This window comes from Salvelinus sp. IW2-2015, linkage group LG10 (genome assembly GCF_002910315.2).
Source record: "Salvelinus sp. IW2-2015 linkage group LG10, ASM291031v2, whole genome shotgun sequence".
Lineage (NCBI taxonomy): Eukaryota > Metazoa > Chordata > Actinopteri > Salmoniformes > Salmonidae > Salvelinus > Salvelinus sp. IW2-2015.
In genome coordinates, this window is record NC_036850.1 from 9,434,691 (window position 1) to 9,460,731 (window position 26,041).

Sequence of the window (26,041 nt, forward strand, 5' to 3'; positions counted from 1 at the left end):
CAGTGGGTCCAACCGGTCCCTGAAGACCCTTTCTCGCCTGAAGGTCTCTCCAGCACAAGTGCTTCTTCATCCACCACATCTCGCACGAATGGGCATGCCATTGTCAGAGCAGAAAGGAACACACAATTTTGGGCCTTCATATAGGCTAGTGGCCACACCTGGTGCTGGGGGGTGGGCAAAAGAGGGCGATGCCTTATAACGATGACTTGGTTGTACTGATTGCTGGGAAATAAAAAAAAACTTAGAAAGATGCCACCGTCCTGTGTGCTCACAATAAGAGCTCATATGTCATGGCTCACTTGACTTTACGAGAATATACCTAATTTTTATTTTGAGCTGTGTCATCTTCTTGGAGCTGGGGGAGGAAAGAAAAATATGATTAATACATTTGTGTTACAGTTAGCATACAGTGTACATTGAAGGCATATCTCACCTCCCTCTCAAGTTTTTTTATTTCAAGGTCCAGTTCCTAATTGTCCTCTTTTTTATTTCGGACTCCAGTGCAAGATTTTCCATCTTTTTCTCTTTGTACTGAATGTCTATGTCTGCCAGTTCTATTTGGCGCCGGAGGTGGTTGCCATACAACTTTCTGATAGCTTGTGAGCTCTGTGAACACAAATACAATTAGCGCAGCTGGAATTTGGCAGGATGTGGTGTCCTTTTATTAATACGCACTATGTTGCCAGGCTGGTTTTCCCACTGTATAGCATCTGGGTCCTGTAAAAGAAATTAGATTTTTTGATTTTGATGAGGACTCCTCACCATTGTAGAGTAAATAGTACTTTCACAGTCTTAACATGATACCTCATGCCTTCTGGAATCCAGAGAGATGGTCTCCTCCTATCATCGTCTCCATCATGTGCTGTTGCTGCTGCACTGGGGCTTCACCCTATCACATTTAATCGGATTCATATTGAAGCTAGTAGACAAGACTGCCAGGCCTACAGTATGCCTTTTGATGGAGTACTCACTGGATCAGCATCGTCTGGTGCTTGTGCTGGTGGCTCTAACAGGAACACAGTGCTGCCAGACACTGCAAGGCAATAGGTAAACCAAAGTCAGACAGTCCAAATTGATTCAATATGAATGTGGTTGTATCCCATGTAGAGATGGAAGGACATACCTTGAATGAAGCGGGTGGCATCTTGGGAGGAACCTATGCTCGTCTCTTTCCCCCAGGGATCCCCTCTAAGACGGGCCTGCCTTTATTTAGCTCCAAGGCCATGTCCTCTGCTGGGTAAGGTCAGCCTTTGGTGACCAACCACCCGTGCCTTGTCTGTGGGTATTCTTTTTCACTGCTAAAACAGTACAGACAATGTGTGAGCAGGCACCTTCTGGGTACAATATATGCTTGTGCTTTGTTAAATATTAGTCAGGGACCATACCATTCTGCAGAAATGTTCTTGTATTTGATTTTGACCTGCTACCATGTCCGTTTTGGCCCGTTCATGTTTAATCTAACACACACACCACACACACACACACACACACACATTTAATGGAGTCACACTGCAAAAAATTACTTGGTATTTTTGTCTTGTTTTCAGTAAAAATATCAAAAATTTTATCATAGCTTTATACAGTGTGATGGAGTTACTTTACACAATTTCACTCATATCTGCAGTGCATTTCAATTAAAAATTTAACCGTTTCATAATTACAGTACAACTGCATTTTTGGAGATGTGAATTAAATATTTGAATTGTAATTGTGTGTTTCAGCGGAGCGGTGAGTGTGTAATTGTGCACTACTTACGCATTCAGGCGGTCTGCAATACTTTGCCACGCTTTTTCTCTTTGCTTTATCACTGTGGCGGTGTTGCCTTTCTTCTTAATTATATATTTTACCTCCTCGTATGCCTCCATGAGGATTTGTGCTTCCGACGGGGAAAAGTACGCGGCTCTAGTTGCCATGGTAAATCAGTTAATCTGTGATCTGTGGCGGGGTCTATTTGAGTGAGCCGTGAGCGCGCACCWATCCAGGATTGGTTTCACCTGGCTTAATGAATCCGTGTCTGCTCATCCTGGCTTGGTCTTTGTGCAACCAATTAAGCCTGGACGCACATGTTTTGGCTTCATTGAGCTCAGCTGAGTCATTTATCCCGGATGTCTTAATTCTACTTTTGTGCAACAGGCCCCAGGCATTTCCTTTGTATATACATGTCTCCGATTTAACATATTATCAAAGATTCTTGACAATTTGTGATACATGTTACTTTTTATAATTTTTTACTTTAGTTTATTTGGTAAATCTTTTCTTAACTCTTTCTGCACTGTTGGTTAAGGACTTGTAAGTAAGCATTTCACAGTAAGGTCTACACAGAGGTAGAAAAAGTACTCAGTTGTCATACTTGAGTAAAAGTAAAGATATCTTAATAGAAAATGACTCAAGTAAAAGTGAAAGTCACCCAGTAAAATACTACTTGAGTAAAAGTCTAAACGTATCTGGTTTTAAATGTACTTAAGTACAGTGGTGGAAAAAGTAAATTCTATACATCAAATTCCTTATATTAAGCAAACCAGACGACACAATTTCATTATTATTATTATTATTATTATTTGACAGCTAGAGGCACCCTCCACCACTCAGACATAATTTACAAACTAAGCACTTGTGTTTAGTGAGTCTGCCAGATCAGAGGCAGTAGGGATGACCAGGGACGTTCTCTTGATAAGTCCGTGAATTGGACAATTTTCCTGTCATGCTAAGCATTCAAATGGTAACGAGAACTTTTGGGTGTCAAGGAAAATGTATGGAGTAAAAAGTACATTATTTTCATTTGGAATGAAGTTAAGTAAAAGTTGTCAAAAATATAAAAACTACGTAAAAACGACTACGACGAGTAGTAATTTTTATTATTTTTACTTAAGTACTTTACACCACTAGGTCTACACTTGTTGTGTTCGGGGGATGTGACAAAGAACATTTTATTTTATTTGACATTTGTTCTCATATGTAAAAAGAAAAAAAGAAGAACTGGTTTACTATTGGGAACGCCCATCAATAGAAACACCCCAGACGTTTAGCCAACGTCAATGTTCATTGGACGAGACTCCGTAAACCGGGGAAATTTTGAAATTACCATTTGCAACAATGATGTTTGTGTGAAAGTGCATTTCTTACCAAAGGCACTATTAGTTAGCTCATCTGTCATTTCACTACTCAGGGCTGGATTGTATTGTACATTCGGACCTCTGCTGTGGCTAGTTTGAAAGTTGCACAATGGCTGAAGAAGACGGTTGTTCATCTATGACGGAGCCTCAGTTTGAAGCAGGAGAAACGGCGGCGGATGGGTTGATTTCGACAGCAGATTCAATTTCTTGTGAAAGTGGACCGAACAAGGCAGACATAGTGGATTTGGAGTCAAATGTCGAATTAGAAGAGGATGTTAGAGATTTTAATTTGCGACAAGAAGATGTTGTCAGACAAGGTTTGTTTAGTAACTATTGTTGCTCATTTCAACCGTGCAGATAGCCTAGCTAATAACGTCGTTAGCAAGCTAACGTTAATTAGCTAAGTACATTGAGTAACGTTATCTAGCCAACTACTGTAACTTGCTAAACATGCAATGCCACCAACTTTTGACTCATAACAGCAATTAAGGCTAGGTATGTATCATTAACCTATTTGCTGTATTTCAAAGAACTGTTAGAGGAATAGAGAAAAGTCTCAGTACCTATTCGTATAATTTTTGAATCTCCCCTTGATCATTACCCGCTTCTAGGCCATGCCAGATAATAGTGAGTGATCATGAAGGAGAGGGAAAAATGTAAGGAAACCACTTTACACTATGTATCCAAGTAGTAAATTACATACTCAACTAATTTAGGGTTGCAAAGGGTCGGATGTGAAATTAAGCCCTGGAATTTGGGTAATTTTGCTGAAATTCAACATAAAAGTTAGCTTAAAACAGTGAACCTTGAACCTTTTTGTGGGATACCCATAAGTAAATTCTAGGTCTGGTGGCATATTTTGGTTAAACTACCCCCAATTTAATGGAATTGCAACCCTCTGCATGCGCAGTGCATTCTTACATCACATGTACAGCTGATTCTCAAGATCTTGCACACTAATGAGATGCAGTTAAGCCCACACTACTACACTGTCTGAGCCAAGGACTACATTCTTTCTGGTAAGTTATGATTACAATACTGGGTGGGGTGAATATATTTTATAACTTTTTTTGTTAACTAATAAATAGTAGCCTACAGCAAAGTGTTTCAATCATTAATAACAATTTCTGCTAGTTAGTTTTGCTACTAAACTCAGCAAAAAAATAAAAGTCCTGTTTTTTTAGGACCCTGTCTTTCAAAGATAATTTGTAAAAGTCCTAATAACTTCACAGATCTTTATTGTAAAGGGTTTAAACACTGCTTCCCATGCTTGTTCAATGAACCATAAACAATTAATGAACATGCACCTGTGGAACCGTCGTTAAGATACTAACAGCTTACAGACAGTAGGCAATTAAGATCAGTTATGAAAACTTAGGACACTAAAGAGGCCTTTCTACTGACTCTGAAAAACACCAAAGGAAAGATGCCCAGGGTCCCTGCTCATCTGCGTGAACGTGCCTCAGACATGCTGCAAGGAGGCTTGAGGACTGCAGATGTGGCCAGGGCAATAAATTGCAATGTCCGTACTCTGCGATGCCTAAGACAGCGCTGCAGGGAGACAGGACGGACAGCTGATCGTCCTCGCAGTGGCAGACCACGTGTAACAACACCTGCACAGGATTGGTATTATCCGAACATCACACCTGCGGGACAGGTACAGGATGGCAACAACAACTGCCCAAGTTACACCAGGAACGCACAATCCCTCCATCAGTGCTCAGACTGTCTGCAATAGGCTGAGAGAGGCTGGACTGAGGGCTTGTAGGCCTGTTGTAAGGCAGGTCCTCACCAGACATCACCGGCAACAACGTCGCCTATGGGGACAAACCAATCGTCGCTGGACAAGACAGGACTGGCAAAAAGTGCTCTTCACTGACGAGTCACGGTTTTGTCTCACCAGGGGTGATGGTCGGATTCACGTTTATCGTTGAAGGAATGAGCGTTTTACCGAGGCCTGTACTCTGGAGCGGGATCGATTTGGAGGTGGAGGGTCCGTCATGGTCTGGGGCGGTGTGTCACAGCATCATCGGACTGAGCTTGTTGTCATTGCAGGCAATCTCAACGCTGTGCGTTACAGGGAAGGCATCCTCCTCCCTCATGTGGTACCCTTCCTGCAGGCTCTTCCTGACTTGTCCCGCCAGCATGACAATGCCACCAGCCATACTGTTCGTTTTGTGTGTGATTTCCTGCTAGACAGGAATGTCAGTATTCTGCCATGGCCAGCGAAGAGCCCAGATCTCAATCTCATTGAGTACGTCTGGGACCTGTTGGATCGGAGGGTGAGGGCTAGGGCCATTCCCTCCAGAAATGTCTGGGAACTTGCAGGTGCCTTGGTGGAAGAGTGGGGTAACATCTCACAGCAATAACTGGAAAATCTGGTGTAGTCCATGAGGAGGAGATGCACTGAAGCACTTAATGCAGCTGGTGGCCACAACAGATACTGACTGTTACTTTTAATTTTGACCCCCCCCCTTTGTTCAGGGACACATTATTCAATTTCTGTTAGTCACATGTCTGTGGAACTTGTTCACTTTGTCTGTTGAATCTTATGTTCATACAAATATTTACACATGTTAAGTTTGCTGAAAATAAACGCAGTTGACAGTGGGGGATGTTTATTTTTTGCTGAGTTTGTGGGTTTTAGCTTGCTTGAGCCTGCTAACTGAGTGTTAATTCACCTGTTTCTGTACATGTTTCATTTAAAATAATTTATCTTACAAAGGAGTTGTTTAATCGACCTGCGTAACTATTTATCTGTACATGGAACTTTTTTACATATTTTTTTTAATGATTAATTAATGAACACTTCTAATCTTTACAGGAAAATGCCACGGGCTCTATCTGATGTGTGGAGACATTTCACTGCAGCTAATGTAGAAGGAAAAGCAGTGTACATTTGCAGATACTGTGCCAAATCATATGTGAAGAATGCAGCAAAGATGCAGAATCATCTTGCCAAGTCCATAAAGTTTCCTCATCGCTCACAACAAGCAACCTCTGACAAAAGTCTCTACTTCTTTTCAAGGTGAAAATGATGAATCGGACACCTAATCGATAGCAACAGCTCATGGTATTCCTGGAATCAGAAGTGTTTGACTCAATGGAGGAACGTAGTCAGAGAAATGCTGATGAATGTCTTGCTCGAGCTGTGTATGCAACTGGTTCACCACTGATGCTCACAGGCAATGTGTGTTGGAAGAGATTACTGAATGTTATTCGCCCAGCATACACCCCTCCAATCAGACATGCTTTGTCTACTCATTTGCTGGATGCAGAGTTCAAGTGAAGATCAAGCAAATAATAGAGAAAGCAGACTGTTGCAATCATCTCTGATGGGTGGTCGAATGTTCGTGGGCAAGGAATAATTATCTACATCTCCACCCCTCAACCAATATTCTACAAGAGCACAGACACAAGGGACAACAGACACCCCGGTCTCTACATTGCAGATGAACTGAAGGCAGTCATCAATGACCTTGGACCACAGAAGGTATTTTCACTGGTGACACAATTCTACGAACATGAAGGCTGGTTGGTCTAAAGTGGAGGAGTCACTACCGTGTCTCGCCACCTTGGTCTGGATGAGGGCAAGGTTCTTGGCAGTCTGGTGAAGTACACTTCCAAGCCATGGCTTTGGGATGGAGATGCATTATGGCAGTTGTGCCAACATATCTCATCAGCCACCTGGTGGAAGGGACTTTGTGGATCTGAGGCTCTTTCCCCTGTTGCCCCCATCATCCTTCAAATCTCACCAACATCAGCCGCCTCAAAGCGCAACTGGTCCTTGTTTGGGAACACACATACCCAAGCACACAACAGACCGACCAATACAAGGGTTGAAAAATTGGTGGTCATCCGGGCAAATTTGAGGCTTTTTGAGCCTGACAACGAGCCATCCTCAACAGGTTTGGAAAGTGACGGTGATGAGGCCTCAGTCTGATGTTCAAGAGGTGGACATTGAGGAGGTGAAGGGAGAAGACATGGATCTGGAGAGGAATCTTTAGTTTCTAGACTATCATTTTACAGCTGTATGTTGAAAATGTTTTCGGGAGATGCAATGGATCATTGGGGTCATTCAATATTCCCTTTTGTTGTTCAGTGAAATCATCCCATGTGAAGAGAACTCATTTAATTAAAGTTCAATTTGTAACTAAATAGCTTAAATTTCTATTAGAAGGATTTAATAATTTGCAATTATTTCTACTTATGATAGAAACAAACCTTTTACTTTGTCTCCATATGATATGGTAAATATATCCAATGCGAAAAACCTCTAAATTTAAATGCTATTAATATTAATTTGCATATACCTGTTAATTCCCACGGATAGTTTCCACCTCCTGAATATTCCCAAAATGTGCAACCCTAATCTAATTTATACTTTATTTTCTAACAGAACTTTTCCAAAATGAGGAGGAGGAGGAGGATGATGGTGACAGCGGCACAGCTTACTTCAACCCTGATATGGCTGGTACTCGGTTGCAACGTGCCGAACGCATAGGCGATGCCTCCCTTCCTGACACCTTTCAGACAAATGAACTGCTTTACTACGAGAGATTCAAAGCCTATCAAGACTACATGCTAGGTATGTAACCTTCCCACAGTCTTACATCAGTTGTCAAGGTTACTGGCTAAAGTGGGTAAAAGATGTTTACTACAACCATATTGATCGATCTTCAACGCTAAAAAATAAAACTGACTTGAGGGGTTGTCTCAGATGCTGTCTGTGCTGTTGTTTTGGACAGGTGATTGTAAAACATCCGAGGTGAAGGCTTTCACAGCTGACTACCTGGAGAAGGTTCTGGAGCCTTGTGACTGGCAGGCACAGTGGTGCACAGACGTTTTTGATGTGCTAGTAGAGGTAAGTCACTTCGACCTGAAAGATTTCCCAGCAAGTGGCTTGTCTAAAGGAGCTGTGCTTTCTACACTGCATGAAATGAATTGGAACACTTGCACTCTGGATGCGGTTTTATAGTGAATCTGAATCCAGAGGTCTGGTTAAACAATGTGAAACAGCTATATCCAAATGTTATACAGATGGTTGGATCTGATCAGAGAAGCAGAAGTAACTGAACAGGGTAGCCTAACCATTCAAACATGGGAAAAGGTTACAACCTCATACCTGTGCCCTTTTCCTCAGGTGGTGGATGTGAACTATAAGGATCTGAAAGCCCAGGTCAAGCTAGTAGTTCCCCTGCAGTGTGAGACGAGAGGCTGCGAGCTGACAGAGGAGGCCATGAACACTCTCCTAGAAGCCACGCTGCACAAAGTGCCTCTGCAGGAGCTCCGTGTGGTGTTTGATGAGTCTGGGGACTTTGACCAGACTGCACTGGCACTTGAGCACCTCCGGTAAGTCCATATTGTAAACAGGTTAACACTGCTGAGGTTTTTATTCAAAGGCTGTTAAAGCCACAGTTACAGTTGAAGTCTGAAGTTTACATACACCTTAGCCAAATACATTTAATGTCTGTTTTTCACAATTCCTGACATTTAATCCTAGTAAAAATTCCCTTTCTTAGGTCAGTTAGGATCACCACTTTATTTTAAGAATGTGAAATGTCAGAATAATAGTAGAGAATGATTTATTTCAGCTTTTATTTCTTTCATCACATTCCCAGGAAGCAGTGGCTTCCTCCTTGTCGATATAGGACTCTTTTTACTGTGGATATAGATACTTTTGTACCTGTTTCTTCCAGCATCTTCACAAGGTCCTTTGCTGCTGTTCTGGGATTGATTTGCACTTTTCGCACCAAAGTACGTTCATGTCTAGGAGACAGAATGCGTCTCCTTCCTGAGCGGTATGACGGCTGCGTGGTCCCATGGTGTTTATACTTGCGTACTATTGTTTGTACAGATGAACATGGTACTTTCAGTTGTTTGGAAATTGCTTCCAAGGATGAACCAGACTTGTGGAGGTCAATTTCTTTTTTCTGAGGTCTTGGCTGAATTCTTTTGATGTTCCTATGATGTCAAGGAAAGAGGCACTGAGTTTGAAGGTAGGCCTTGAAATATATCCAGAGTTGCACCTCCAATTGACTCAAATGATGTCAATTAGCCTATCAGAAGCTTCTAAAGCCATGACATCATTTTCTGGAATTTTCCAAGCTGTTTAAAGACAGTCAACTTAGTGTATGTAAACTTCTGAACCACTGGAATTGTGATACAGTGAATTATAAGTGAAATAATCTGTCTGTAAACAATTGTTGGGAAAATGACTTGTTATGCGCCAAGTAGATGTCCTAACCGACTTGCCAAAACTGTAGTTTGTTAACAAGAAATTTGTGGATTGGTTGAAAAACAAGTTTTAATGACTCCAACCTAAGTGTACGTAAACTTCCGACCGCAACTGTATTTCTTTCCATGTCAGAGGAGAAAGCACCAGAAAAAGTGCCCAAGGCGATTTGTTCCCCTTTTTTGCACATGCATTTTCTCAGATATGATATGACAAACACTCAAAATAATGTAAATGGACAGACAGAACTGTCATATTACAGCAGCAGAATTTTGTTTGTTTTATGTGATACTAAATAACAAGGGTGTGTTCAAATTTCGTGGTGTGACAGACAGAGAAATACCCTGAAGAGAGATGATAAACTGGAACAACTGGTTCTGCTTCTGTGCTGTGAAATCTCTTGTCTGAACTGTCTCAAACCTTTTTCTTCTTAGGTTTTTCTACAAACACATCTGGAGACAGTGGGACGACGAGGACGAGGATGATGACTTTGACTACTTTGTCAGATGTGTGGAGCCCCGCCTCAGGCTGTATGTGTAGAAGGGTGATAGTGTGGGGAATGGGAAGATTAGTCAGTGTGTGGGCTAGATTGGCACTTTCTCATTTAGGCTGTATTGGTTCAGATCTGCCAATGACACGGCTTGGTTGAACCCATTATTTTAATGCCGCTATCAGAACGGCCATATGGCATAGGAACCTGTAGAGCTTTGCAAATCACTGCAGTTCAGGCGCACTTGAGCAAGCTCCGTGTCTAATTGTTGGAGCTGGATATGCTCAAGGCTGTTGCGGTGAGAGGGTGCAGATTATTATTTGGCCACTAGATGGCAGTGTGTACCTGGGTATTTTGAGCGTACTGTGGCGTCTCCTATTTTTTTTCAATGGCTGGATATTTATGGGTGGAGACGGGGGTTAAGATATCTTATTGGCTTCAGCAGAAATCCTAAAGCTTATTGGTCTAACAATCAGCTCCTAGTTCATACCAAGGATACTATGTCGCCGATTTGCTTTTAATAGATAGTCTTTGTTACCCATTCACGACCGGCTCCTTAGATAGAATCGAGACCCTCCTTGTTCAGAATCTCAATGTTCACCTGTATTTTTCTTTCTCCAAATAATGATTAAGAACACTTTCAAATTCTGGAAAAGGCCATAAAAATAATAATGTTGTGCTCTGATCTTCTCCACTAGTTATCCCACCTCTTAGCCCTCCAATGTTACTGAACAGTTTGTTCCCAACAGTCCTTGAAGACCACCTCCATAATGCAATTGTGTTTTTAAAAATAAGTGTTTCTCCCTCTGTGGCTGTCAATCCTGCAGGTTTTATGATATTCTGGAAGATCGGGTGCCTGCTGGACTTGTGGCAGAGTATTACTCTCTTTTGGCACGCTGCTCTCAAAAGTTCCAGGAGTTTTCTAGCCTGCGGAACGGTATCAGCAGCGACTCGGAGTCGGAGCTGGACAACGTGTCCATGGTGGAGGGCCTAAGGATGTACGAGCAGATGGAGGCCCTGAAGCGCAAACTCCGGATCATCGAGAACCCGCTGCTCAGGTAGCTGCCCAAAGGGATACGGGTGGGAAGACTGAGAGGAGCTATCAGTGCCTCTGCAGCGTGTGTTGAGGGCATAGTTGTTTGACTGATGGAGTTGGTCTCTTTACGGAGGATGAAAATAAGAAGACTGAGTAAAAGCTATTGGATTCACCTCTGTCCTTGACCTAGCGTGTTTGACCTACACTGCCCCAGTTGAGAGCAAAACCCCTCACATAATAACACTACACTACAGTCCAGTTCAATGCACCATACTCTGGTTAGAATTCGAGGTCGACCGATTATGATTTTTCAACGCCGATACCAATTATTGGAGGACCAAAAAAAGCCGATACCGATTAATCGGACGATTTTATTATTTTTAAATATATATTTATATATATTTGTAATTACAATTACAACAATACTGAATAAACACTTATTTTAACTTAATATAATACATCAATAAAATCAATTTAGACTCAAATAAATAATGAAACATGTTCAATTTGGTTTAAATAATGCAAAAACAAAGGGTTGGAGAAGAAAGTAAAAGTGCAATATTTTCCATGTAAAAAAGCTAACGTTTAAGTTCCTTGCTCAGAACATGAGAACATATGAAAGCTGGTGGTTCCTTTTAACATGAGTCTTCAATATTCCCAGGTAAGAAGTTTTAGGTTGTAGTCATAGGACTATTTCTCTACCATTTTGTATTTCATATACCTTTGACTATTGGTTGTTCTTATAGGCACTATAGTATTGCCAGCCTAATCTCAGGAGTTGATAGGCTTGAAGTCATAAACAGCGCAATGCTTGACGCACAGGGAAGAGCTGCTGGCAAATGCAGGAAAGTGCTGTTTGAATGAATGCTTACGAGCCTGCTGCTGCCTACCACCGCTCAGTCAGACTGCTCTATCAAATCATAGACTTAATTATAATATAATAACACACATAAATACTTAGGTCATTATATGGTAAAAATCCGGAAACTATCATTTAGAAGGAAAAAAATGTTTATTCTTTCAGTGAAATAAGGAACCGTTCCGTATTTTATCGAACGGGTGGCATCCCTAAGTCTAAATATTGCTGTTACATTGCACAACTTTCAATGTTATGTCATAATTATGTACAATTCTGGCAAATTAATTACTGCCTTTGTAAGGAAGAAATGGTCTTCACCCAGTTCGCAACAAGCCAGGCAGCCCAAACTGCTGCATATACCCAGACTCTGTTGCAGAGAACGCAAGAGAAGTGACACAATTTCCCTAGTTAAAGTAAATTCATGTTAGCAGGCAATATTAACTAAATATGCAGGTTTAAAAATATATATGTGTATTGATTTTAAGAAAGGCATTGATGTTTATGGTTAGGTACACATTGGTGCAACGACAGTGCTTTTTTCGCAAATGCGCTTGTTAAATCATCACCCGTTTGGCGGAGTAGGCTGTGATTCGATGATAAATTAACAGGCACTGCATCGATTATATGCAACGCATGACAAGTTAGATAAACTAGTAATATCATCAACCATGTGTAGTTAACTAGTGATCATGTTAAGATTGATTGTTTTTTATAAGATACGTTTAATGCTAGCTAGCACCTTACCTTGGCTCCTTGCTGCACTCGCATAACAGTTAGTCAGCCTGCCAAGCAGTCTCCTCGTGGAGTGCAATGTAATCGGCCATAATCGGTGTCCCAAAATGCCGATTACCGATTTGTTATGAAAACTTGAAATGGGCCCTGATTAATAGGTTGACCTCTTGTTAGATTACAAGAGGCGCAGCAATTGAATTTATAGCTACTCCTAATGCACACTTGGGCCTATACTTTGAGAGTCTATGGGAAAGTGGAAGATTTACCTGCGCTGTCCAGTGCTGTACCATTCTGTTCGTCTACATAAATGTATTCTCTCCTGACATTGCAGGTATGTGCTGGGATACAAGGTGAACTCAGGGCATCAGTCGTGCAGTGCCAAGGGGCCTCGTGTCTCAGGTGGCCGGATGGTCCATGTCGTGTCTGTCTCCACTACAGTCAGCCAGCTGCAGAGCCTGATGGCAGACAAGCTTGGGCCCAAATTCTCAGGGGAAGAGTTTGAAGTACAGGTATGGCAATCAAATAAAATAGTATTTTTAAATGTTTTATCCATAGCATATTGTGTTTTGATCAAATTTAAGTTTGCCCGGTTTTCCATTTCAAATGGCCTGTTTAATGAGATGACCAGAGATGAAACCCAATGGTTATGTTCTCTAACCATGTCTCACTTGTGTAAGGGTCTAATGCGCTAGGATTTGCTTGGGCTGTCTTTTTATATGACCTCCCTAGTCCCTGTAAACTGGCATTCCGCCAGGATTTGTAGAAGCTGTGTCTGTTCGCCTGAACGCCTCGGCTCTAGTATCTTTGTATTCCACTGAGACGTCCGAAGCAGAAAACAAGTGTTTTTGTGTCCATCTGTTTAGTCATGAGCACAGATCTGTATTGTACAGACTGACTGTACTGGAACTGCTCTGTGTTAAATGTTAGTTTCACAGTGAGCCCCTGCTTGCTGTGAGTGCCTGCTACGAGGGAGACGTGGTCATCATCCTTCCAGGACACTACAATGTCACCAGCTCCATCAGTATCCCAGACTCCATATCAGTGGAAGGTAATGTTTCACATGTCTGAAAGCAGCCTTTATAATGGCAGGATGCACTGCTGCTGTTTGTATGTACAGGTAACTTCTAAATAATGGAAACACGAGTAAATGAGGGATACAAAATATATTGAAAGCAGATGCTTCCACACAGGTGTGGTTCCTGATTTAAAACGATGTAAACCATTTGTCATGGCCGTCTGTCACAAGATCTCAACCCAATTGAACACTTATGGTAGATTCCAGCACTATCAACAAAACACCAAATTATGGAATTTCTCGTGGAAGAATGGTGTTGCATCCCTCCAACAGAGTTCACTCTACGTTTGTAGAATCTACACCAAGGTGCTGTGAAGCTGTTCCCAACACCCTATTTTAAGACACTTTGTTGATGTTTCCTTTATTTTGTCAGTTACCTGTATGTATCAATGGAGGCTGCTGAGGGAGGATCACTCATAATAATGGCGTATAATGGAGTGAATGGTATCAAACACATACGTACGTACGTGATTTCTACGTATGTATGTATCCTTAGTTGCTTTTAGCTAGCCAGGGATGCCTCTTGCTGGATTCAGCTAATGAGTAGTATCTGGAGGCTTGGTGTTGCAAAACTCCAGATTCCACTACCTGAATCTAGCAAGAGGCCTCTTCTGATTTTCTGTTTTCCAATCATCCAAGTCTGATGTTCAGTCGTTGCAAAAATGTCCCCCTTTTTTTATGTGAGTTCAACACATTTTGCAGGTTGTCTGAATTAGAGGTCGACCGATTTAATCGGGGCCGATTTCAAGTTTTCATAACAATCGGTAATCGGCATTTTTGGACACCGATTATGGCCGATTACATTGCACTCCACGAGGAGACTGCTTGGCAGGCTGACTACCTGTTATCCGAGTGCAGCAAGGAGCCAAGGTAAGGTGCTAGCTAGCATTAAACTTATCTTATAAAAAACAATCAATCTTAACATGATCACTAGTTAACTACACATGGTTGATGATATTACTAGTTTATCTAGCTAGTCCTGCATTGCATATAATCGATGCGGTGCCTGTTAATTTATCATTGAATCACAGCCTACTTCGCCAAACGGGTGATTTTTAAGAAGCGCATTTGCGAAAAAAAGCACTGTCATTGCACCAATGTGTACCTAACCATAAACATCAATACCTTTCTTAAAATCAATACACAAGTATATGTTTTTAAACCTGCATATTTAGTTAATATTGCCTGCTAACATGAATTTCTTTTAACTAGGGAAATTGTCACTTCTCTTGCGTTCTGTGCAACAGAGTCAGGGTAACGTTATATGCAGCAGATTGGGCCGCCTGGCTCGTTGCAAACTGTGAAAACCATTTCTTCCTAACAAAGACAGCCAACTTCGCCAAACGGAGGATGATTTAACAAAAGTGCATTTGCGAAAAAAGCACAATTGTTGCACGAATGTACCTAACCATAAACATCAATGGCTTTCTTAAAACCAATACACACAAGTATATATTTTTTAAACCTGCATATTTAGTTAAAAGAAATTCATGTTAGCAGGTAATATTAACTAGGACAATTGTCACTTCTCTTGCGTTCATTGCACGCAGAGTCAGGGTATATACAACCGTTTGGGCCGCCTGGCTCGTTGTGAACTAATTTGCCAGAATGTTACATAATTATGACGTAACATTGAAGGTTGTGCAATGTAACAGCAATATTTAGACTTATCGATGCCACCCGTTAGATAAAATATGGAACGGTTCCGTATTTCAATGAAAGAGTAAATGTTTTTTTCCTTTTCGAAATGATAGTTTCCGGATTTGACCATATTAATGACCTAAGTATTTCTGTGTGTTATTATAATTAAGTCTAAGATTTGATAGAGCAGTCTGACTGAGCGGTGGTAGGCAGCAGCAGGCTCGTAAGCATTCATTCAAACAGCACTTTCCTGCATTTGCCAGCAGCTCTTCGCTGTGCTTCAAGCATTGCGCTGTTTATGACTTCAAGCCTATCAACTCCCGAGATTAGGCTGGCAATACTATAGTGCCTATAAGAACAACCAATAGTCAAAGGTATATGAAATACAAAATGGTAGAGAGAGAAATAGTCCTATGACTACAACCTAAAACTTCTTACCTGGGAATATTGAAGACTCATGTTAAAAGGAACCACCAGCTTTCATATGTTCTCATGTTCTGAGCAAGGAACTTAAACGTTAAGTTTAATATTGCACATTTACTTTCTTCTCCAGCACTTTGTTTTTGCATTATTTAAACTAAATTGAACGTTTATTTATTTGAGACTAAATTGATTTTATTGATGTATTATATTAAGTTAAAGTTGTTCATTCAGTATTGTTGTAATTGTCATTATTACAAATATATATATATATATTTAATCGGTACTGGCTTTTTTTGGTCCTCCAATAATCGGTATCGGCGTTGAAAAATCATAATCGATCTACCTCTAGTCTGAATCCTTCCATCCTTTTCTCTCACTAAGGAATCTGTTGCTATGCTGTGACTGATGTGCTGCCAAGTACTGTTATGGCCATGAAGTTATTTTCAACATATGAAATCAAGTGTTCACCTGCAGATGATACTTTTACGGTACTGGCTACACTATGTGGCATGTTCATGCTTCTTGAAGGTTAAACCACCCCTCAATGTACAGTAGATGGAGTGAAATGAACGTATCGCAGAGAGGATGCGGGATGTACAGTTGGAGCCCTCGTAAAGCAAATGGAGCTTGATGGCGCGGTAAGCGTTTGAATGGGGGTGATATTAATTAATAGGGAAGGCTAGCGAGGAGAGGTCAGAGCAGAGGCACAGTGTCAGTCGCTTTATGCAAATGGAGGGAAGGGAGATTGGAGCGTTTTTTTACATGGGTCTGTTTGTATGTGCTTGCCTTCCTGTGGTGCTAGGAAACCCCTGAAAGCTGAGATAAAGAGGGTGGGGAAATAAGATGCAGCACTGCCTGGCACTGTACCACGACAGGAGATGAGCAACTCAATTAGACCACCGCCGGATTACCATAATAGAATTCTCCCTCCCACCAAAGAGCCTTTGATATTTAGAGGAGCCAGGCACATACAGGCGCTTATTGCTTTTGGGATATTGCTGTATCAAAGACAGAGGGGGGGAAAATGCATATGATCCATCTTCATAAGTATTGTGAGAATTTCCAAACTGTCTGTGTTCCTGAAGAGACATTAGAATTCATTAGTGAGGAGGTTGTTGGTCAGCACTTGTTAAGAACAGAATGCATTTGTGATCTGCAATCAGTGCACCCGTTTTAGCGTTTCAATAAAAATAAATTCTCTAAGCAGCAGCACATTTTTGCCAGTCTTGAAGCCCGCTGGGAATATGGTTTTCCTCTCCTGGAAGTGTGCATGGGCCTATGACTTTACCAATCGATATTCAGCCTTTGGCCTTTCCAACGGCAGTGTGTGGAACCCAGCCAGTGCTGTAGAATTGTTGGCCACATTGTGGAACACGTGTCTCCAGGCCATCTGTCAAGGAACAGAGAATAATGAACCCTAGCCGTCAAAACACGGCCCATCCCATTCTGCACTGTTGTACAGTGCTGCTTGCCTGGGATTGTGCTGAATTACTACTTGTCATGTAAACCACTGCAAGGTTGGAAGGAGTGTCTGGACCCAACACTATGGCCATTGAGCCATGAGCCAGTTGTCCCAGCTGTCAGCATGCAAATTCAATTTATTCGATATGATAAGTCTTCTATGTACAGTTGGTGAGGGGGTAAAAAATCAATACATTCGAGTATTGCGATATTATTTTTGCTGATTTCCTATCAAAATACTGTGACTCCAAGTTTTAGATTGTTGCTAGGTAGTTAACATTAGCTTGCGCTAGTCGGCTGTACATCGGCTGTACATCTATAGCTTGTTCGCCGTAAAAAAGAGAAAGGTTTTTTGAGCCAACATGTTTTCAGCACTTATCTCCATGACTGATCAAAATGCCTATTTTCATGGCCCTCTTGTCCCTCTGCCGCAGACAAATAGTGAGCAATATGTTTAGAACATCAAATCGCAATAAAATCACAGTATCGAATTGCAATACATACTGTTTACTCTGAGTATATCAAACATTAGGAACCTAATATTGAGTTGCAACATTCCCTCAGAACAGCCTCAATTCGTCAGGGCATGGACTCTACGTGTCAAGCGTTACACAGGAATGCTGGCCCATGTTGACTCCAATGCTTCCCACATTTGTCAAGTTGGTTGGATGTCCTTTGAGTGGTGGACCAAAAACCAAGCAATTCTTGACACAAATCGGTGCGCCTGGCACCTGAACTCAGCAAAAAAAGGAAACGTCCTCTCACTGTCAACTGCGTTTATTTTCAGCAACTTAACATGTGTAAGTATTTGTATGAACATAACAAGATTCAACATCAGACATAAACTGAACAAGTTCCACAGACATGTAACTAACATAAATGTAATAATGTGTCCTTGAACAAAGGGGGGATCAAAATCAAAAATAGCAATCAGTATCTGGTGTGGCCACCAGATTAAGTGCTGCAGTGCATATCCTCATGGACTGCACCAGATGTACCAGTTCTTGCTGTGAGATGTTACCCCACTCTTCCACCAAGGCACCTGCAAGTTCCCAGACATTTCTGGGGGGAATGGCCCTAGCCCTCACCCTCTGATTCAACAGGCCCCAGACGTGCTCAATGGGATTGAGATCTGAGCTCTTCGCTGGCCATTGCAGAACACTGACATTCCTGTCTTGCAGGAAATCACGCACATAACGAGCAGTGTGACTGGTGGCATTATCATGCTGGAGGGTCATGTCAGGAAGGGTACCACATGCGGGAGGAGGATGTCTTCCCTGTAACGCACAGCGTTGAGATTGCCTCCAATGACAACAAGCTCAGTCCGATGATGCTGTGACACACCGCCCCAGACAGTGACGGACTCCACCTCCAAATCGATTCTGCTCCAGAGTACAGGCCTCGGTGTAACACTCATTCCTTCGACGATGAACGCGAATCTGACCATCACCCCTGGTGAGACAAAACCGTGACTTGTCAGTAAAGAGCACTTTTTGCCAGTCCTGTCTGGTCCAGCGACGGTGGGTTCGTGCCCATAGGCAACGTTGTTGCCCGTGATGTCTGGTGAGGACTTGCCTTACAACAGGCCTACAAGCCCTCAGTCCAGTCTCTCTCAGCCTATTGTGGACAGTCTGAGCACTGATGGAGGGATTGCGTATTTCTGGTGTAACTCGGGCAGTTGTTGTTGCCATCCTGTACATGTCCTGCAGGTGTGATGTTCGGATGTACCGTTCCTGTGCAGGTGTTGTTACACGTGGTCTGCCACTGTGAGGACGATCAGCTGTCCATCCTGTCTCCTTGTAGCGCTGTCTTAGGCGTCTCACAGTATGGACATTGCAATTTATTTCCCTGGCCACATCTGCAGTCCTCATGCCTCCTTGCATCATGCCTAAGGCACGTTCACGCAGATGAGCAGGGACCCTGGGCATCTTTCTTTTGGTGTTTTTCAGAGTCAGTACAAAGGCCTCTTTAGTGTCCTAAGTTTTCATAACTGACCTTAATTGCCTACCGTCTGTAAGCTGTTAGTGTCTTAACGACCGTTCCACAGGTGCATGTTCATTAATTGTTTATGGTTCATTGAACAAGCATGAGAAAGTGTTTAAACCCTTTACAATGAAGATCTGTGACGTTGCTTTGCATTTTTACGAATTATCTTTGAAGGACAGGGTCCTGAAAACTGGACTTTTTTTTCTGCATCTATATTTTATATTATTCAAAGTAGCCACCCTTTACCTTGATGACAGCTTCACAAAGACATGGCGGTTGGAACCAAAAATCTCACATTTGGACTCATCAGACCAAAGTACAGATTTCCTCCGGTCTAATGTCCATTGCTCGGGATTCTTGTCCCAAGCAAGTCTCTTCTTATTGGTGTCCTTTAGTAGTGGTTTCTTTGCAGCAATTTGACCATGAAGAGCTGATTCACGCGGTCTCCTCTGAACAGTTGATGTTGTCTGTTACTTGAACTCTGAGGTGCAGTTAATTGCTGAATTCTGAGACTGGTAACTCTAATGAACTTGTCCTCTGCTGCGGAGGATAATTCTTCCTTTCCTGTGGCGGTCCTCATTAGCCAATTTCTTCATCAGCGCTTGGTTTTTGCGACTGAACTTGAAGAAACTTTCAAAGCTGTTAATTTTCCAGATTGACTGACCTTCGTGTCTTAAGGTAATGATGGACTGTCGTTTCTCTTTGCTTATTTGAGCTGTTCTTGCCATAATATGGACTTTAGCCTATTTTTGGTAAAAGATTTAATCAACACAACTGATTGGCTCAAATGCATTAAGATGTAAAGAAATTCCACAAATGAACTTTTAACAATGCATTCCTGTTAATTGAAATGCTTTTCAAGTGACTACCTCATGAAGCTGGTTGAGAGAATGCCAAGAGTGTGCAAAACTGTCATCAAGGCAATGGTGTCTACTTTGAAGGATCTAAAATATATTTCGATTTGTTAAACACTTTTTTTTGGTTACATGATTCCATATGTGTTATTTCGTAGTTTTGCAATGTAGATAATAGTAAAAATAAAGAAAAACCCTTGAATGAGTAGGTGTGTCCAAACTTGACTGGTGCTGTATTGTATCGCAATATTCACACTAGACAATTCCCAGTCCTATGTACAATTCATGTAGTTCTGTGGTCATCAGCTGTCTTGTCAGGCACATAGCTAGTATGTTGACCTCACACGTGCAGAGATGTATGTATGCCAGAGCCTAAAATGAACACCTGCCAAATGTTGGTAGATTTTGGCGTTGGCGGGTTCACCAGCCACGTTGGTGGATGGTCAGGGCTCCACAGTGCGAGCATTTCACTCGCATTTGTGAATAAAAATGGTAAAGTTTGATATATATATATATATATAGTAAAATAAATGCTGCAGTATTTTAGCCTTTTTGTTTCATAGCTGGTAATTTAATTGCACAAAGTCAAAACTACGAATCCCTATAGCCTATCTCACCTTGCTCTGCATCACTGCCTGGCTTGGGGGCTGTGCGCACGTGAAGAGCTGAGTGTAAGATTCATTTTTAGAAGCGCAGCACACAGACAAGTCGGTCTAATTTATTTGAAACAAGTCCACTGAAGTGAGACTTGTTCCCTGTTTCTTTGCTATTTACAGTACATTGTTTTGTTCACAAGCCCGGTTTTTCAATGTTTGAGTTTCAACTATTAGGGAAGAGAAGACAACGCAGCTATTAGTCACTCAGTCACAAATGACTGGAGTCACGTTACCACGGTAACCCCCTGCCCTTGAAGAGGCAGGTGAACATTTTTGGCTCATCTGTGATATTTTGGTTAAAATAGGTCACAAAAAATGGAATTCAACAACATACCATATTACATCTTACTAGTAATGCATTTGTTTTACAAACATTACAAAGCATGCTAATCTGTGTTTTGTCCCTGGAATCTGAGTGGCTGGTAGATTTTTAAATCTACTTGCTATGGTGGCTGGTGGACCAAAAAGTACGTTTTAGGCCCTGATTTAGGCGAAATCTTTTTTTCAGGGTTTGGTCTACCTGATGAGGTGGTGATTGAGAAGAAGAACAAAGGGGACTCGTTTGTGGCGTCAACAGGAGCCGACGTGAAGATCTCCAACGTCAAGTTCATCCAGCACGACGCTATCGAAGGCATCCTCTGTGAGTCGTCTTAGTCCTCCCAATGTAATTCTGCCTCTAAATCTACTCTGCCCCCCCCCTCCCCAACTCTACTATCAGTCCACCCATTGGTCTGCATTAATAATTCTCCTAAGCTGCTGGTGCTGCTTAACATCCGGCAACAGCCATATATCAATGACTTGCTAGGAGTAGAATGGGTTGTGTGTGTGTAACCATTCGGAATACTAGGATCTAGCTAGCCTCTTTATTTTCCTCCTAGTGTCGATTTCCATCTTATTTCCCTCTTGTCTCCAGGCGTACGTCAGGGTAAGCTGGAGATGGAGAACTGTGTCCTTCAGTGCGAGACGACAGGTGTCATTGTGCGGACGTCAGCACACCTGACCATGAACATGTGTGACCTCTATGGCTCTAAGGTAAGAGGTCATTGACACTTATCACTCTTCTCATGGTGGCTTTATTTTTTGATTGCTACAGATCTAGCTGTTATGTTGGTCATTATTAGGGTCTGAGGCCGTGCAGTAGCCTAGCTGTGTCTCTACATGCTTATAACTGTTTTGCTGTAGGGAGCTGGTGTGGAGATTTACCCTGGCAGTGTCTGCAGTATGGTGGGAAATGGCATACATCACTGCAAAGAAGGGATCCTGATCAAGGTAAGAGACTGAAGTTCTACTGGTAATTTAACAATCTGTGTATCACTGCTCCCAGCACTAGCACATCCAACCTTCATCTCTTTCTAGGTTCAGTTAAATTCTAAGCCTGTGGCATTATCTTCCCTCAACCGAAATTTAGTTTAGTGGAGAAAGATGTTAAAATGCACACACACACACAAACACCGCAAAAACAAATATGGACTTATTTCCCTTGTTACCTTCAGACGGGTTCTGGGGTCTTATCTCATTCCCTGAGGCTAGAACGGTAGTGTTTTTATCGCTCCCTCACAGAGCTTTCCTTCCTGTTGTCTCTGCCCGATGTGTTGGACTTGGCCAGGGCAACTTAAGCAGGAAGACAGACGTGATGACTCTGTTTATGCCCGTCTCTCCCCCTCTCTCTGTTGCTCAATCTGTCAACCTCCTCCGTCCCGTCTTCCAACAGGACTTTGCTGATGAGCTGGACACCATGCCTAAGATCACCATGGTGAACAATGTGATCCACAACAACGAGGGATACGGCGTGATCCTGGTCAAACCTAGTGATGCTGCACAGGGCGAGGCTGCACAGGAAGACACCCCTTCAGGTACTAACTCGTTCCAAAGCCTTGGAAGTTTTCCTCAGGAATATGATAAGGGGTGGCGTACAGCAGAGTCTAGATGGAAACTCGTGATGCATTGACATTTTTGCATCGGTGACGTTCCAAATTGAGTTTTGTCTTTCTGAAAATTATTCTGATTTGCAACAAGCTTTAGATACAAAACTAACACCGCACATGCTATTGAAACTTTGTCTGACACGGTAGGAAGAGAGAATGTACGAAACAAGGAAAAAAACTGGGAAATGCATCTGAGGGGAAATGTCATTTCTACTTAGAGCAAATGTAATTTGAGAGTTGAATGCCAGCGCTCTCATTCAAGCACATAATCCAATACTGAAGTTCTCCAGACTTCCAATTTTAGAATCAGCAAGACAGGATTTGGAAGGATTGCCACGTGAGACTAGGTACTAACCAAGTCTTACTCAGTGTTTCCCACATCAATGGGCTTACTATTTCTGGAAGGCAGAGTTAGTTTCACTGGGAAGTTTAAATGTGCTTGACCTTCAGTCCAGGGCAGCTGCAGAATAAAAGATGCAGCTGAAGGTGGCATGGCTTAAAATACATCTGGAGCGCTCTCCATCTCGCCCTCTCCAGCGTCCTCTAATGGAATGTCCCTTATTGTTTGACCCCCCCCCCCCAGTACGCAGGAATAAATACCTCTACCCCAGACAGGGGAATGAGCGTAAATTAATTTAAAAAAGCAAATAAACAAAACCATCTCTTTTCAGATTACCTTTTAAAAATGTAAAATACAGAATTCATCAGTTTTCAGAGACACTACAAAGTCAACAACTCGGTAATAATTGTCATTTCGTTGTTATTGAAATTATGTCCATTATGGTGCTTTGTTGTGTATCTTCCGGAAATTAGCAAAAAAAATACTCTTCATGAAACATTCCCCACTTTAAACGTCAAAGAGGCTGCTCGCATTTTGATTTGAAAAGGTAAGAGCATGGCAATTATCTGCGATTGATCCCAAAGGGCACTCTGTTAAAATACACTGAGTGATTTGAACAGAATGTAGTAATATTTCACAGGAAGACGTGGTGTTTTCATTAACATGACAAATCAGAATGTCATGATGGAGAAGGAAGTGGTCTGAATGTCACAGTGAGCTGTTGACAAGCCTGTCATGAACTGATTCATGTTATTTTCCAGATGAGCAACTGGATAAAGAAGAGGGGAAAGAGGAGATGAATTGCGAGGGGAAGCTGCAGGTGGATGTTCCCGTCATCGTGGTGGACGACTGCTCTGTGAAGGAACCAGTCTCCTATTCGTCTTGTTACGTCGTTCCTCCGGAGTTCACGGAGGGCAACGATGCCATCAAGAGGGAGCTGGTGGCCACGTCAGCCAAGAAGCAGCGACTCCAGAAGAGCAGGCTGAAGGAGCTGGGAGTGACCCAGGCAGATGACAACCTGCTCTCCCAGGAGATGTTTGTCTCCATACAGGACAACCAGTTCAGGAGAAATGGCATGGGCAGCTTCGGCACCTTCTTATACTGAGACTAACTGACCCGTCCTCCTGTTCTGTATTCCATACATGCACAAACACACTTTTACTTCATTTATTCCAACCTCTTTGTTAAGTTTTGCTGCACGGACTAGTGAGTGGGTATGTGTATTTTAAAATGCTTTTTTTAAACATGGCTTTTTAACACAATTCTCATTTTAGTATACTGATATTGTGGATGCCTGAGTCTAATAAACTGAATTGTTTTCACGATGACACTGAGCCTCAAATGTCCTTCGCAATTATTTTTTTTTTTGGTGGATATTGTATAATTTATTGTTATGGATATTATTAAGATGACACTGCTTGAAATTGTTTTGTGTTTGGGGAAATCGTGTTGCCTTTCACTTAGTTTCTCACCCTCCCCTGTAGTTCTGGTCATTCCTTTGTCAAATGTTGCTGAAGGCACTCTGTAAACAATCCAAATCATGAGCTAATAAAATGAGTTTATATATGTTTTGTTATTTTTTTTTTTTTACAACTGGACACAGGTCAGATGAGAGAGGGGGAAATCTGGAAGGCTGCTTATTAAGAAGCTCAAGGCTTCACCTTTTATAAGATGCTCACAATTGTTTAATTCCAGTTGATTAATTTCCTGGGGATTAAAGGGCTGGTAAAACCTCATTACATCACAGGCGGTTTGATGAATTGCCTAATCCAGCATGCCCCTGTGAAATACATGTTGTACTGCCTCTTATGAGGTGTCCCAGGATGACCTCAATAGACCCATTTTATTCCACAAATCCAAAACGGAATTAAATGCTGCCGGTAATCATTATTCCAGTGACAGCATCTGCCCAATGATGGATTTTTTCTTTTTAATTTCGTGATGAGTACAGACTGACAAAAGTCCATATTTAGGTCAGCATTTGACTGGGTGAATGGGCTAATTGTATGGGAAATGGGTTTTGTTGAATTTAATGTTTTTACATGCACATTTATTTTACCCATAAACAACTAGGGATCGATCGTTTCTTGTATTTCAGTGTTTGTGGGGGGGGGGAATGTGTCGTGTCAAGGCGTTACTTTCCCCCCTCTGTTTATTCCCAGCAGGACTTGTTGCTAGTGAATGACTTGAGCCTATCATAGCATATCTGTAATTTCTGCATTTGGCAAAAGTTATTTGGTTCGAATACCCGAGCCGACAAGGGGAAACATCTGTCTGTGCCCTTAACCCGAATTTGCTCCAGTGTATGTGACAATTATTATTTATTTTTTAAGCGATAGGAATGCCAAAAATAACTTTGTCAAGAATAGATTTGTACACTGGATATTGGAAATGAACAAGGTCCAGGTGGGTTTTCATTCTGTCACAACTTAGGAACCAATTATTGTTAGGACCGCTCACTGCTCAGGAAACGTGTGGTTTTGTATTGAAAACTATACAGGGGATTATTATAGATTTTCCCCAACGTTTCAGTGACATGCTAGAGATGTCAAACAGAATGGGTGGAGAAAGAAACTGCAGGGCTTTTGTGACAAACGTTTTATCTTCAATAAAAGAGTAGAATTCAAGGAGGACCAAAACGAGAGCTCTGGGCGATGGAGGACAGTAGAAAGTGCTGTTTGAAGTGGTGTCCTTTATAAATAGTGAGTGTCTACAGGAAAGAGCAGTGACCATCATTCTGGGAGAGAGGGAAGGGTCTCTCTTGTACTCAAACTACCGTGGGACCAGTGCTTTGTCATATGAGGGGCAGATAGCCGTTTGGCTGCCTTTCAGCCTCACTTTATCTCAAACTTTTGTCCAAATACACAATCACCGTCAGTAGCTCCCCTCCCTCTTATCTTTTATGTTAAAAATACATTTTCTGACAGAGTATTATGAATCATTTGATAGGCCTAAATGGCTGCATTCACACAGGCAGCCCAATTCTGACCTTTTGCCCAATGAATGGCAAAATAGCTGATCTGATTGATCAAAAAAACAATTTGTGAAAATAGGGGTTTGTTTGTTAATGAATACTCTTCCAGTCTTTAAATGAGAAGTTTGAGACTGTCTTTTGATACATTTTTTAAATTTGCTATGAGAATAAGAATTCAGATTATTTTAATTAAGAATGACTTCCAGTTGGCAGTTAGTTGTGTCAGGGAACTTCCACCTCT

General features: G+C 41.8%; 1 protein-coding gene and 1 long non-coding RNA gene across 3 annotated transcripts; one reads left to right on the forward strand and one right to left on the reverse strand.

The window, feature by feature from the left end:
- Positions 1–56: 56 nt before the first annotated feature.
- Positions 57–860, reverse strand: LOC139028278 (uncharacterized). 2 transcript variants are annotated; one of them, XR_011480460.1, is made up of 4 exons: positions 676–860; positions 434–606; positions 320–355; positions 57–222 (listed from the first exon to the last, which is right to left on the reverse strand). It is a non-coding gene; the product is annotated as an uncharacterized lncRNA (long non-coding RNA). The 2 variants fall into 2 exon arrangements; XR_011480459.1 differs by lacking the exon at positions 57–222 and having other exon boundaries at positions 231–355.
- Positions 861–3,083: 2,223 nt separating this feature from the next.
- shcbp1 (SHC SH2-domain binding protein 1) lies at positions 3,084–24,392 on the forward strand. Its single transcript, XM_023995272.2, has 13 exons — positions 3,084–3,430; positions 7,513–7,701; positions 7,862–7,977; positions 8,257–8,465; positions 9,783–9,878; positions 10,666–10,896; positions 12,797–12,974; positions 13,393–13,513; positions 21,070–21,201; positions 21,475–21,593; positions 21,744–21,830; positions 22,273–22,414; positions 23,588–24,392. Exons 1-13 carry the CDS (start codon positions 3,223–3,225, stop codon positions 23,929–23,931), a joined length of 2,172 nt encoding a protein of 723 aa, XP_023851040.1. The 5' UTR covers positions 3,084–3,222; the 3' UTR covers positions 23,932–24,392.
- The last annotated feature ends 1,649 nt before the right edge of the window (positions 24,393–26,041 follow it).